Source organism: Cibotium barometz, chromosome 61 (assembly GCF_041138505.1).
Source record: "Cibotium barometz isolate CiBa-2024 chromosome 61, ASM4113850v1, whole genome shotgun sequence".
Taxonomy (NCBI): Eukaryota; Viridiplantae; Streptophyta; class Polypodiopsida; order Cyatheales; family Cibotiaceae; genus Cibotium; species Cibotium barometz.
In genome coordinates, this window is record NC_141106.1 from 10,848,912 (window position 1) to 10,865,041 (window position 16,130).

General features: G+C 42.8%; 1 protein-coding gene across 1 annotated transcript; it reads right to left on the reverse strand.

The window, feature by feature from the left end:
* Positions 1 to 13,284: 13,284 nt before the first annotated feature.
* On the reverse strand, positions 13,285 to 14,500 carry LOC147604543 (uncharacterized). The gene has a single exon (XM_086794947.1). The coding sequence runs from the start codon at positions 14,293 to 14,295 to the stop codon at positions 13,453 to 13,455; it is 843 nt and encodes a 280-aa protein (XP_086651073.1). The 5' UTR covers positions 14,296 to 14,500; the 3' UTR covers positions 13,285 to 13,452.
* Positions 14,501 to 16,130: the final 1,630 nt, after the last annotated feature.

Here is a 16,130-nt window from a genome sequence, read left to right on the forward strand (position 1 = left end):
CAAGATATTGGTGTGGACTATAGGGTAGATGTGGGCTTGCCACCGTTGAAGACCATTCTCGGTTAGGAGTACAATCCATATTCTTGGTGGGTTTAGTTTTGGTGGAAGTTCAGGGGAAGTGGAAGACTTACCAGTTAATGTTGGGGGTGAAAGAGTACTCTTTGTGCAAGCAGTTGGTGGGGGCAGATGATCGTATTCGTTGCTCTCCCTGTCCCCTAGAGGATCATTGTTAGCATGCCCTAGGGAAGCTTGAGGGTAGTTGTGTTGTTAGCTAAGTTGATTGTACTTGTAGCATTCTCGACCCAGCTTCCGCCAAGGACGACTACTTCTTTTGTCTCACTAGTGGGAACCACATAAAACTAACAAGCCAATGGATTAGAGACAATTCGTACAATTTGTGTAAAAGACTGAAGGTTTTGTATACATTGTCCACTAGGCAATTGAATTTTGGCATGGGCAGTTTTAAGAGATGGTTTGCCTAGCGAGAACCATGTTTCCCATGGCAAAAGATTGTGGCTAGCTGGGAGACAGTAAGGCGCATTTTTGTTCCATAAGGGGAAATTTATCCATACCTAAAGAAGGGTGGTTGTTTCATCTTGGGGATACACTTAGGGTATTAAGCGAGGCAATGGCCTTGTAGGGTCATTTCATCTTGGGGAGCTACGCTTACACTCAGGGTATTAAGCAATGGCCTTGCAGGGTTCATGAAGGGTCTAGCCATTTGGGAGCACAAATTGTATGTTGAGTTTGCGATTTGGGAGGGTGTCAAGTGTAGCAAGGATTTTCAATAGGTCATGGTCGACTTTGTCACTATTGATAGAAGCAATCATGTATGGCACCTACGTGTCATCAAGGGCTTGATGAGATAAGCATCACAAACAAAGAGATTGTTGCTTCTAGAGGTGTTCATAGAATCTTCGGCAAAGGGACCTCTAGCCATGGGATGTGAGTGCCAAGTATATAAATTAACTTTGAGCATCTGAGAACCTTTGCAGAGGTAGACATGATGTGGGTGTCCTAGTCCCGGATCAGTTGTGTTTGTCGCATGAAGGGTCTATCGAGGATGGTGTCATAGGAGGCATTACGAAAGTCAAAGACCACAAATGTGAGGTTGAAGGTCATGTCACAAACTTTAACCTTGAGGTCATGCGCTATGCCTAGGGGTCATGCAGATTTCCTGTCCCCACGAGCTCTATCACCAATGTGGTATGATCAAGGTGTGGTTGGCCTAAGTTTTCCTAGAAGGTTTTTGTGAGGATGCTTATGATAGCACCACCATCCAAGATGCCTTTGTTCACATGTCCGCTATAGGAAATGGGCAAGGCTGGGTTTTGTATCATCACCTTCAAAGTAGTGGCCTAGTGCATTTACTCGAATTGTTAGTGCATATTTGGGTTGTGGGTTGTGGTGATAGAGTAGATCTAGATGATGGGGCTTAGATTCATCCAAGGAATCTGAGCAAGCTCTCCACAGAAGCTTGGAGTTTGTGTTCCATCCAATCCGGAAGGTCATTCCATAAATTTGGATTACCTTTTAACAAGGTTCTAGTGGGCATTTGGATTTGGGAGAAAAGGAAGGCTAAGAGGCCAACTAAGACACGTTGATGAGGAGCATCCGCAGCTGTGGGGCCTTGATCATAAGGTGGACCAGCAATAGTTTTTAGTACTGGGCAGCTTGGTGATAAAATCCATAGCTATGTGGCTCGACTTTCCTTCCGGAATAGGCAATGTTTGCAACAACAATCCACCCAGAAATTGATTTGGATCCTTGTTTTGTTGGCAAGGTAAACAATTTTGCACATAGGCATGCACATCCTTCCAAAGTCCTTTCCAAAAGAAACTCTTCCGTATCTTATCATAAGTCTTGAACACTCCCAAATGACCCACCATTTGTGAAGAGTGCATCTCTTGTAGGATTTTTAGCTTGAAGGATGAGTGAGGAACCAAATAGACCTTTCCCTTGTACCAAAGCAATCCATTGGACACCTCAAAATGTGAATATTCATCACATAACCCTTGCTGTAATTTTTGAAACATTAGACCAACCATGTCATCCACCAAATACTCCTCTTGTATCTCATGAATCCAATTATTAGGCAAAATATGGACTCTCATTTTTGCCCCTTAAGGATTTCCAAAAATCCCCTCTCTAGAAAAATGTGCTCATGGCGAAAGTTTTGCAAATCAACTCAAAAGTGAGCGGAGTTTGGACATTTGGAATCTACTCTTCGAGACCTTTCCAATGATATATAGCATGGTAAGCAGTTTTGAATATTCAAGAAGTCCCCAAAATGGTGATGATGTGGCATGTAACATGCCACATCATCACCAATTAGGGGACTTCTTGAATAATCAAAATTTTCCATCATACTATATATAATTGGAAAGGTCTCGATAAATAGATTCTAAATGTGCAATCTCCTCCAACTTTTGATTTGATTTGCAAAAGTTTCACCCCATGAGCCCATTTCTCTAGAGAGAGGAGGTGTGTAAATCCTTAATGGGCAAAAATGAGAGTCCATATTTCACCTAATGCATAATGCATCTCCAAAATAGCATGTAGAGTGCAAGCCCACATCCTAGAAAGTGCATCCACCACAACATTATCCTTTCCCATGGCATAAGAGATCTCGAAATCATAATTTTGCAAAGGTAGCAAGCGATCTCTTTAGCTTGGGACAACGGTTTTGTTGGGTGAGGAAAAATTGGAGTACTCGATGATCGGTCCTTACTTTGAAATGCCCACCATACAAATAGTGATGCCACTTCTTTATGGCATGCAAAATGGCCAACATTTCTTGATCATACACATGAAGCTCCCTCTCCTTCTCGGTGAGCTTTCTACTCTCATAAGCAATTATCCCATGTTCTTGATATAGCATGGCACCAATTCCTCTCCCACTTGCATTAGCCCATATAGTAAAAGGCTTAGAAAAATCAGGGCAAAACAATATTGGAGATAAAATGAGTGCTTGCTTAAGCTCTTGAAAGCTCTTGTCGGCCACGACATCCCAAAAAAATGCTTCCTTCTTAAACCTATCGGTAAGTGGGGCTGCCATGTGAGCATAATGGCATATAAATCTTCAATATAGAAGGATGATAATCCCAAAAATCCCCTCAATCAAGTAGTGTTGGATGGTGTATGCCACTCTTTCACACATTGCACCTTCTTGGGATCCATCTTAGTACCATCATTTCTCACAATGTGACCCAAATATTCTACTTCTTGTGACATAAAAGTGTACTTGTTTTGCTTGGCAAACAACTTGTGCTCCCTCAATACCTTCAACACTTGCTCCACACACATCAAGTTCTCTTTCCTTGACTTGCTATACACAGGTATGTCATCAAAGAAGACCAAAACTGATTTGTAGAGGAATGGCTTCAAGACTTTGTTCATGAGAGCTTGAAATTTGAAAAAATGCAGGGGAGAAGAGAGCTTGAGCTCTTGCAAGCACACACACACTCACAAAACCCTAAAAGAGAACACACAAGGTGAGAGGCTGAAAATCTTCTTCTTCTTGACACAACACTCAACACACCATATACAAAGATAAGAGTACACACAATATGAAAAGCTACTCAACCAAATACATACTAGGGTTCTCTATAGTGTGAACCCAACCAAATGAGCTGGCACTATAACTATGCCACTCTCTAGAGTGGCTGTCACACAGCCTGTCATCCCACTGGCCGCATATCACCCATGATCTCACCAACCATGCCAGTGGTGTAAGTGTGGGGCCTATCCCCCAGGCGGGTCATCAGTGTCCACCGCCTCACTAGATGAGCTCGATATCTCAACACTCCCACTTGAGCTCAACTCCATCTCATGTACACCAAGCGAAGCCTTGAATCTGCGGAGCTTCTCTATACCCAATGCTTTGGTGAAGATGCCAGCGACCTGATCTAGTGTGCTGACATAAACAAGGTCAACGTCTCCTGCCAAAACCTTCTCTCTTACAAAATGGTAGTGGACCTCTATATGATTCGTACAAGCATGAAAAACTGGGTTCCTAGCCAACTGTATACTAATGTTGTCACAGAAAATGACAAATTATCTATCCACTGATAGACCCAAATCTGCAACAAGTAGCTTTCTCAACCAAGCTATCTCACATGCTGCCATAGCAGCACCTCTGTACTTGGCCTCTATAGTACTGGATAGAGCAACCGTAGGCTGCTTCTTGCTGCTCCAAGTTACAGCAGCACTTCCCAAAGAAAACATGAAGCCACTAGTAGATCTTCTATCTGAGATACTACCAGCCTAATCAACATCTGTGTACCCATGTACACATATCTCTGTCCCAGTTTCATAAAATTCCACAATGCAAAGTAGACCTCACATACCTCAGTATGCGTCTCAATGCATCCAAATGTGGCTTCTGAGGAACCTGCATAAACTGACTCACCAACCCAACAGCATAGCTCAAATCTGGCCTGGTGATCATCATGTAGATCAAGCTTCCCACTATGCACCTATATAAAGTAGGATCCTCCAAAATCTCTCCTGAATCTGCACCCAACTTGCCATTCTGATCCAATGGCACTGAGATAGGCTTACAGCCTGTCATACCATACTTGGACAACATGTCCAGCCATACTATCTCTGCAGTAATCCAATACCATGTGGTGACCTAATCACCTCAATGTCCAAGAAATATCTGAGCTCCCCCAAATCCTTCATCTCAAACTTCTGTCTAAGTAAGATCATTACATCAAAGATCTCTGCATCATGGTCCCCCGTAATGATCACATAGATGACAACAAGCACAACCCCTCTATCACTGTGTCTCACATACAGCGAGAAGTCTTCATTGGCTACATGAAATCGAATAGTGACAAGATATTTAGAAATCTTGTCAGACCATGCTCTTGGTGCTTGTTTTAAGCCATACAAGGCTTTCTTCAACCTGCAAACATGCTCGGGGTGAATCCATCCTCATGACCAAGTGGCTGTAACATATACACCTCTTCCTGCAAATCCCCATGCAAGAATGCATTCTTTACATCCATCTGATGTAAAGACCATTGCTTTGACGCAGCCACTGCTATCACAACTCACTGCTGCCATCTTGGCAACTGGGCTGAAAGTTTCCTCATAATAAATGCCATATGTCTGCGCATATCCTTTGGCTACCATTCTATCCTTGTACTTGCTTATGCTTCCATCACTGTTATGTTTTACTTTGTACACCCACTTGCATCCAATGGCTTTCTTGCCTTCAGGCAATTGCACTAAATCCCAAGTCTTCTTTCCATATAGTGCATCCATCTCCTCATCCTCCTCCATAGCTTTCTCCCAACACACATTTCCAATAGCCTCATCAATGCATGTGGGCTCTGCAACCTGTATAACTTTTGCCATGTATGCATAGTGATGTGCCACATAACCATCATAGGTAAACTTGTGCACAGGAGGATTCTTCACTCTCCCAGATCTTCGCAGCTTTGCATTCATGGCTTCCATAGCCTTCTTTACACCAGGTGTTCTTATAGCTGGTATCCCAAGATCCTCATCAAGGCTCATCTCTGAGCCACTAGACTCTCCATCAACATGAGAATGCCCTGCAGAAATGTTAGGCATACTAAGGGGCTCAACCACTTTCTCTTTGCCTTTATGTGATGTACTAATCACATTTGCAGGACTGGTATTATCACGCAGCCTGCCACTCCATGGTCTATCAACTGAACCACTAGATGAGGACTCTCCTGGTCCACTCAAAGACTGTGATTGCTGACTTACGTTCTGTGCAACCACATTTCCACTCACATCAGTCCCAATAGCTTCTTTTTCAGCCAGCATACCAGTTGATCATCTCATCAAAAACATCCCTGCTTACCCTCAACTCACGTGTAGTAGGGTTATAACACCTGTATCTCTTTTGCTCAAGGGAATACCCAATAAACACACATTTTTCAGCTTTTGGATCCAGCTTAGTTCTCAGCTCATCTGGCACATGCACATATGCAATGCATCCAAAGACTTTCAGATGAGACAAATTAGGTTTTCTGCCAGTAAACTCCTCTGGAGTTACATCATGTATGGCTGCAGTTGGAGTCCTGTTCATGATGTAAACCGCTGTAGAAACAGCCTCAGACCAATAGCTATGCGGCATATTCTTCTCTCCTATCAATGCTCACGCAATCTCAGCAATGTGCCTGTTTTTCTGCTCAGCAACTCCATTTTGTTGCGGAGTGTATCTGGATGTAAACTATCTTTAAATACCATTCTTCTTCAAAAATTCAGAGAACTCATTGGAGAAGTACTCTCCCCCTCCATCTGACCTTAGGCACTTTACATGTTTCCCTGTTTGCTTTTCAACCATAACTCTGAAATTCTGAAAATGAGTGAACACCTCACTCTTCTCCTTCATGAAGTATACCCACACTTTCCTTATGTGGTCATCAATAAATGTCATATAATACCTGCAGCCTCCCATAGACATGGTCTTTGTAGGGCCCCATACATATGAATGCACATCTAGTGCATTTCTGCTCACATTTCTGTCACGTGGAAATACATGCTTTGTTTTCTTTCCAAATTGGCATGCTTCACATATTTTCTGCATACCTTCAACTTTAAACTTTGGCAGCCCTGTCACAATTCCTTTAGTCTGCATAGACTTCATTCTCTGCTGCACATTCACATGTCTAATTCTTTTATGCCAAATGTCTGTGTCTGCAACAATTCCTGAACCATTTGCCAACATCGCAGCACTCACTTTAGGCATGTTTACATTCAATGTAAACATTCTGCCCACTCTGTTGACTTTTGCAACCAACCTGCACTTGTCTTTTAAGTCTTCAACATAACAACCATCACGGTTAAACCAAACCTGCAAGCCCTGCTCAATCATCTGGCCAACTGAAACCAGATTCTTTGTTATGTTCGGAACATGAAGTACATCTCACTTTGCCATCCTGCATAGACAATGGTACATCTCCAACATGGGCAATTGGATGAGCAGTGTCATCCCCTCTTTCCACAAAACCTGGTCTTTCAAGGTTTTTCATCTCCTTGAACCACTCCCCATGACTTGTCATGTGGTTCGAAGCACCTGAATCAACGTACCATACATCATCTTTGTGTGCTGCTTCAACATTTTCAGACATGGCATTAACAACATGCTACATAACAAACAACCTTTCATTATCCTTATTGTTTCTGCTCGAGGATGCATAGTTGTTTTGCTGTAATTTTTCATTTTGCATGTCAGCCTACTTCTTATAACAATCTGCCTCTGCACATGTCCAGGCTTACCACAATAAAAGCATTTACGTGTATCATTATACTGCCTTTGCCAATTTCCACGACCTCTTTGACTCCCCCTGCCTCTTCATGCTCACCTTCTATGTAGTCCCAGTAACCCTTTCCCATCAGAAAATTTGTCAACCTGAGCCTCCAAGCATGGAAGTTTTTCTTGTCAAGCTTCTCAGCAACAATCTAGTTTATGCCATCATTTGACATCTTGCCAGACACACAAATTTACCAGAAACAGCACTCTGGTTTGTCCTGCACAAACTGTTGTATTTTCTGCAGCGGTACTGTACTACACTCAAATGTCACAACCAGTGACCTCAATGTGCATACATACACCCAATGGCAACTGTTGACCTCCTTGCAGCACACACAATGTCTACACAACCAATCTGTCTTCCTACAGTTCTTAAAATAGAGTTCTGCATAGAATCGATGACTTACCCGCAGTGCTCGAAATCACCTGCTTTCAGAAAAACGAAGGTCCTAATGCACCCGAAACCCGTTTTCGGCCCGAAAAATTTCATCCGATAGGACAATATAGTTGCCCTATAGCTTTACTCCTGCAAAGAAAGCTCCGCAATCAGAGATCGTTTACCGGTGCCTCCCGTAGAGCTCCCGAGACAAGGGTGTAGTCGCCAACAAAAATAGGGAAGTGTAGATGAAGCTCTTACTCTCGTACTGCTTCCTGTGCTTCTCTTGCTTGCAGCTCAGCCCTTAGCATGAACCAGGCTCTGATACCATGAAAAAATGTAGGGGAGAAGAGAGCTTGAGCTCTTGCAAGCACACACACACTCACAAAACCCTAAAAGAGAACACACAAGGTGAGAGGCTGAAAATCTTCTTCTTCTTTACACAACACTCAACACACCATATACAAAGATAAGAGTACACACAATATGAAAAGGTACTCAACCAAATACATACTAGGGTTCTCTATAGTGTGAACCTAACTAAATGAGCTGGCATTATAACTATGCCAGTCTCTAGAGTGGCTGTCACCACACAGCCTGTCATCCCACTGGCCGCATATCACCCATGATCTCACCAACCATGCCAGTGGTGTAAGTGTGGGGCCTATCCCCCAGGCGGGTCATCAATGTCCACCGCCTCACTAGATGAGCTCGATATCTCAACAGAAATGTGGTTGAGGTATTTGATAATCCAAAAGGCATAACCATGAATTGAAATAGATCCCGTTCAGTCCAGAATGCTGTCTTAAACTCATCACCATCTTTCATCCTTATTTGATGATACCCGGACTTGAGATCTATCTTGGAGAAATATTTTTCTCCTTTCAATTCATCAAGTAAATCATCAATCCTTGGAATGGGATATCAGTTCTTTATAGTAATCTTGTTGAGATCCCTATAATCAATGCACATTCTATAAGATCCATCCTTCTTCTTCGCCAACAAAACCAGTGAGGTAAAAGGTGACTGGCTTGGTTGTATGAATACTATTTCCACAAAAGCTCTTCTACTTGCTTTGCCACCTCTTCCCGATCAACCTTCAACAAAAGCCTATAAGGAGGCATATTGACTGGTTTTGCATCTTTCTCAAGCTCTATGGCATGATCAACTTCTCTAGTAGGTGGCAAGCATTTAGGTGCTTTAAACACATCTTTGTACTCTTGCAACAAGGCATCCATCTCTTTATCATGTATTTGTAGCCCATTGTCCTCTTCTTGACGAGTGAGTTGTAGCATGTAAACAAGGCATAAACTCTTCAACTCTCTCTTCATTTGCTTCATGGACACCAAGGTTAAATCATGGCTGCAAATTCCATCCAAGCATAGCTCTGCCCAGCTCGTGCGCATAAACCACATTTTCATGTGCTTCAAATCCATTAAGAATCTGCCCAAAGTGTGTAACCAATCACGTCCAAGCACCACATCAACGGGGCCCATATCAAGCACAATCAAATGGGAATTACAGGCATATTCAAAAGACAAAGAAATCCTTGTTGCAACCCAACTCTTGCTCAACTCATGCTGTCCATTTGCAATCTCCACTTTTAGAGGCTTCATTATCTCTATTGGGCATAGTTTCAAAGAATTTATTGATTTGAAGTTCACAAAACTATGTGTGCTCCCCAAATCAACAAGTATATGAATGGATCTGCCCCCAATCTTTCCCATAAGCCTCAAAGTGTTGGAACCTTTGTATCCCGCTTTAGCTTTCTTGTGAAATGGCACAAAGCATGGCTGTCTTTTTTTTTGTTTCAACTTCTACCCAATCCTCTCCACCCGGATCAAAAGGAAACTCTTGAGAAGAGTCAAGAGTAGGCTTTTCTACCACCTCATTTACACAATCTTGAAATTCAGCCTCATCCACATAATCCAATGGTACCTCTTCATCTTCAACCACCTCAAAGATCATGTTAGCTCTCACCTCCTTTGCCTTGCAAACCTTTTTATGCTCGGGATTCCATTTCTCATTGCAAAGGAAGCAAACCCCTTTCTTCCTCTTCTCCTCCATCTCCGCTTGTGATAATTGCTTAATCACCTTGCCTTGAAGGGAAGAAGATTTGGCATCACTTTTGAGAGGCAGTTTGGCAATAGAACCACTCCATTTCACATTCCCTGGCTATCCATACACACTAGGATATCATTGTATGGGAGTAGAAGTTAGAGTGAAGCTTGCACGAGGTACATATGGTATTGAAGAGGTAAAAGTTGGCCATTTTACTGCATTTGGGCTGAAAGTAGATGGCTTAGTTGCTCCTGCATTCCATCTGTTTGCAACATTCCCCTTATACTTAGATTTAAAGACTTTCGCATAATACATGGAATCTTGCAAAGTTTGAGGTCTTTGAGACTTCACATCAGCTCCAAGTGAGGATTACAATCCATGTATGTACTTCACCATTTTGTTGTATTCATTCATTCCTCCAACAAACATGGAAAGCTTCCTAAATTGGTTGCTATATTCCTTGACGAAATTTTCATTTTGCTCCAAGTCATACCATTGTCCCACCAATTGAGCATGTTCCAATGGAGATATGAAGTTTTAAAACACGGCATCTTTGAATGCTTCCCAAGTTTCAAAATGCAAGCCTTCATGTTGAGTAAACCACCATCATGAATGGGAATAATCTTCTAAATGCAACATGAAAAATTGTACTTTCTCATATAGGGATACAATGCAAATTACATCTCCATGTTGCTAGTACATTCTTCCAATTCCTCAGTGGTTGTGTTCATTCCTTTGAACTTGGGAAGTGTAATCTTGTCTCTCACATCTTTGGCTCTTGGTGATTCCAATGTAGAAAGACCAAGGGTATTGTGCGGTATATCCCAGCTCCCACTAACATTGTAAACACCTCTTGAAGAGCATTCCATGGGATCCAAATGTAGAACCCGGAACATGTCCACTTTAATGGTCTCTTGAAGGCATATTGGACTTTCCTTGCATACCACCAAGATTCCCATGTGGATTCGGTGCATGATCAAACCTGTCCGCATCCATTTGTATACCTAAAATCCAGTCTTTAAGAGTTGCAAACCTTTCATCCAACTTGTCCACCATTTGATGCATCAACTTGGCATTCTCAATGCCTTGCTGCTTTTTGAGCATGCCTTTGAGCATCTTTGATTGCATCGGTGAGAGAAATCCTTAACATATCCAAAGTAATGTTACCCAATGAGATTTGATCCTGTCCATTACTGTGCGCCGGCATTCTTTCATTAACTATTCGCCCACTAATATCATGAAGAGATAACCTATCTTGTTGCATAGCCCTTGAACTTTGCCCATGTTCAACATTGGAATGTGGATTCTCACTCAATGGCGCATCACCCACCTGTACCATATCATCACGAACAATGTCATTGGCATCATCATGAGCTTGGTTGTCTTCCACGGGCACGTGTGCTTCAGATCTTGATGGCCTTCCCCTTGGTTCCCCATGCTACCAAGTGGTTAATATAGCAAATGGGCAACCAAATTTGGATTTCTTTAGTTTTCCTTACTCGCTTTGATGAGATGAACACTTCTATCACCATGGACCACCACTTTGAGCACCCCTATACTCTCTATGTTTTGCTAAAAGTAAACTATAAGAGGTTGACCATCCAAACAGTCACGAAATTGGAAACTTGTTGGCTCATTGGGAAGCTCTTCAGTAGTGTTCTTAAGCAATGTTAACAACTTCATCTGAGTTTCTCCCATTTTTTACTAAATTAAGATTTTCAGCCTGATGGAACTGTCCAATTTCTACCCTAAGAGGGTGTCCGAACCATTTGATGGCTAGTTAGGACCGCCTTAAGACACCCTTTTCAGAATTCCAAAGACCCTTGAGAGATCTTGAGTGGATTGGGACCGAATTGCACTTTTTAACCCACTGCAGAGTGCAGGAAAATCATGAAATTTTGCCATAGTCTCCCCGCAATTTGGCCCACATCTCAATCAAAATGCAAAAGCACTTGCCCAATATCCACTCATGATATAATTCCCCAAATGATCATCATCAAAAGCATATACTTGCTCATGTCACTCGTATGCTTCGACCACTATCAAACATCATGGCATGCCCAATCAAGTGACAATTGGCTTCCATACCCTTGGCATGCTTGCAATATAGTCGAGTGTGTGTCGAAGAAGAGCTTTATGCTTGCCGATCTCCCGGCCAAGTCTTCCCACCCTCCTCGCACCTAGTCCGATTCTAGGCACAAGTTAGGGCCAAGTCTTCACATCCAAGTACCTAATCCCCCTCCTTTCCGTTTTACCAAAAGCACTCGACAAGGATTGTTCATGCCATGCTCCCCCTGGGCCTCTCCTCCAATACTCGAGGTACCCTCACAAGCATACTAGACACTATAAATTGAAATGGGATACAAGTGAAGTGTATGTGGATGTATCTTCAAAAGGATAAGGTAGGAGCAGTTACAATGTTTTTAGCATGACTCATGCTATTTCACTTCATCATTACAAAGAGCATGTACTCATGCTTTCACCATTCATCCAAAGTGGCTCCATCACATCAATCACCACAAAAACAACATCCACATAGAATCCAACATTACAAAGAGCATGTACTCATGCTTTCACCATTCATCCAAAGTGGCTCCATCACATCAATCACCACAAAAACAACATCCACATAGAATCCAACATCATATGATTCACAAGCACAACTCATTGATTTGCATCACTTCAACCCTTTTTGCCTTTACTCCATGGCCCTCATCAATGAACTAAACAAGCAATCAAATGGCAAGTAGACTCCAATTGGTTCAATGAGCACCAAAGGAGTGAATCAGATGCTTGCTTAATGTAAATAAGGGATCATATGATGCATTCCAAAATCCTTTCAATGGTAGATATAATGGCCATGCAAAAGCTTCTAAGTCTCATGAGCATTCCCACCCTTGCAATTAGCATGCAAGTAGGAAAACTAATGGTATTCCAAGCACTTAAAATGCATCCATAAGCATCCCATATACCACAATAATCATGCTTCTTAGCAATGGCATTCAAACATTTAAAATGTAACCTGCTTTCATGATGATTGCTTGAATGTTGAAGCCTTGAAGACTTGAGAAGGCTTGAGATGACTTGAGGAGACTTGAGATGGTTAAAATCATGAGAACTTGAGGAAGATGATCACAAAAGCTTGAAAACTGGAGGAAGATGATCACAATCATGCCCATTCGCAGCTTGTAGGGCGCTTCTCTTCATGACATCTTCCCACGACCAGGTGCAGGACGAAGTAGAAAAACGTAGCAAAATTTGTAGCCTTTAAAGTTCCTTGTATGCCAAGCTTACACTTACCTAAGCTTAAGCTAATCTTAGGCACGACATCTCCCCACGACCAGGTGCAGTACAAAGTAGAAAAAAAAAACGTAACAAAAAAAACGCAGCCATTAAAGTTCCTTGTTGCCAAGATTGCACTTACCTAAGCTTAAGCTAAGCTTAAGCAAGAGTACTAGAGCTAATTGGAGCGTAGATCGCAGCAAAACGACCTTCCAATGACCCTCAAAACTAATTCAAAACAGTGCACGATTCACCCGATTTCTCCATGGAAAGAAACTTGAATCATGGAATTGATAGGATCAGTAGAAATCTGTTGAAAATACACTAAAACAGAAAAGCATCTACGATTATACAGCGTCAAGATGGAAATAGATCCTCACCGAGAGCAAATTATGAGGGATTTTTTCAGCGTTGAGATTGAATTAGTGGGTTCTTCTCACTGCTTGAGCGACGAACTCTTGAAGTGGAGTTGTATTTTGAGAGTGCTCTGCTCGATATTGGTGGAGGAAGCGTAGAGGATCTCTTCGTTAACTTGGAGGAGGTTGATGAGGAGGATACACACCATCACGGTGTCCCCTACGAGCTCCGAGGCCACCTCTCCATACTCCACCTGCAGCACCACGTTGGCCGCGTTCTCGTCGCTGCTCACGTTGTCCGGGTCGCGCCATGTCCCGGACACTCCAATCTGCGTCACGGCCTCGAAGAAGTTGAAGACATAAGCCTTCTTCACGGGCACCGTCAGCGCCAGCAGCTCTCTCTCCACACGGTCCAGGTTCACGTGCGTGTCCGAGTCGCCATATAAGGCCGCCCACAGCACGGCCTTCGCCTCGAACAGGAGCTTCTCTCCGGCCTCCGTGCGGAAGGCGTCCGAGATGACGGACAAGCCCTGCTTGGGCGCCTCCGTGTGAAGGAAGAGCTTCTCGACGAGAGTCTCACGCGAGCACAGCTTCCACATGCTCCTTGCCCACTGCAATAACTGGGCCTCGTCCATCTGGGTATCTTTGAGGTGGGCCATAAGCTTTGCCTGCATGCCATCAGCTTCAGTGGTTGTAGCCGCTGCAGTGGTGGCCTTCTTCTTAACAGCAGCCAACTTGCTCTTGTGCTTCAGAATGAGCAGGCGGTGCTTGGCCAGTTTGATTCCCATGCTAGTCAGAAGCTCATGGTCCAGAAAGCCTACATCTTCCTGCGTGAGCCCGTTCTCTTCAAACAGCTTCGCGTAGTGAGACACCTGAGACGCCTCCAGGCCCGTCTCCGAGAGCCACTTGAGCCAAAACTCCATGGTTTCGGCAATGCACCTTCCTAGTTACAAAGCTTGAGAGATGCTATCACAGAGGGCTGGTATCTGCGTGAGTATTCGCTCATGGTTTAATTAATGGGCGAAGAGGCCACCTTTCACTGACAGCATATTTTCCAGAGATTTTCCATGAAGTACAACCAATAACGTTGTCGGCTAAGTCGTGATTCTTATCTGCTAGAAGCGCACCTTTACAGCTCGAAAGTTGAAAACCATTTCTCTCAATAAACCTCGGGCTTCAAGATTTCAATGGTTTTTGTTGAGAAATTTTTTATTTATTTTTTGCTCAAATACAAGTAAAATATAACTGCCTACATTTCTTAAAATTGAGAAAATAAAATTTTACACGTTTCTTAAAATTTTACAGCTAGAAAGCTGAAAGCGCACCTTTACAGCTCCACTGGTTGCTTTTACCAACATTTAGATCCCCGAATCCCCATGCCGTCAACAACACTTCCATACACATTTATAATCCCCGAAAGGAAAATGTATTTATCCGAACCACCTTTATTCCTCGTAAGGAGAGATACCCACCTTATCTACTAATAGAGGTAGAAACACAAATGACCATCAAAATTAAAACATCCTTCCCATTTAGCCATATACATAGGCCCCCAAATTTAAAAATGAAAGCCTTATTATAGTAATACTAGTGGCTTGACCCGTCCCTGACGAGCAAGAGTATTCATGCATGCATCCTTGTCGACTGCAAATTAGTACAGTAGAGAGAGGTGTTACTCTAGAGTCCCAAGGTCACAAGTTCAAGCCTTCATGACGAGCAAGAGTATTCATGCATGTATCCTTGTCGACTACAAATTAGTACAGTAGAGAGAGGTGTTACTCTAGAGTCCCAAGGTCACAAGTTCAAGCTTTGGTCCTTAACTTGCCAACCTATATATAAACACACCATGCTTGCCATATATATCCATGTAGAAGCTCCTAAAGCACTTACATTTCTTTGAATAAAGGACCAAGTAGAAGCTCCTAAAGCACTTACATTTCTTTGAATAAAGGACCAAGTAGAAAGCAGACTAAAGCCAGCCGATACTATAGATGAGATTTTGCCACCTCTGGCAGAAAGAACCTTGAGACACACAAGGAAAACCCGAGTTGTTAAGATACCAGTTAATCAACTGGGGCGTTATTACGAAAGCGACGATACAAATGCTAAAATCCCGATTCATCATGGGTACCAAGCAGCACTGGCTATCCTGGATAGTGGGGTGGGGATTGGCATCATCTCAAAACGTTGCTGGGAGAACTGGGAAAAACTCGATCTAAAAAAAGCAGATCTAATCGTTAAAATGGCTAACAGAACATCTTCAAGGCCCATTGGACTTCTGGAGAATGTGAAATTCAAACTCTTTACATTTTGCTACCATCATACATTCATGGTCATGGACTTCTTGTGCCAACGTGATTCATATGACATAATATTGGGGAGACCCTTCATGAGAGAATCCAAATTGGTGCATGATTAGGCATTAGATCATGTGTATGTACGTAGGGATTCGTAAATTTTAAAGATAGATCTGAGAACATGGAAAGCACACCCCAGGAGGGAAGGGCAGTTGTTTGGTAATGATTCGGTCACAATGGAATGGACCACAATATGCCAGTCCTCGATGGAAAATTCCAAGGGAGAAAAGAAAACAGAAATGTATGCGTCACTTCCTCCTCCGGACTGCAGTGAAAATTAGATGCATGTATTAGCTACCATAGATGTGATGCAACCCAGGGGCACCCAGTATGTGGAATCTAGAACTGTGCCCACCATGACCTCTATCTGTATGGTTAATTGGCAGACCATTGATGAAGCA

Coding starts and splice junctions, on each gene's coding strand:
- LOC147604543 (XM_086794947.1), bottom strand. CDS start 14,295: ATGGAGTTTTGGCTCAAGTGGCTCTCGGAGACGGGCCTGGAGGCGTCT.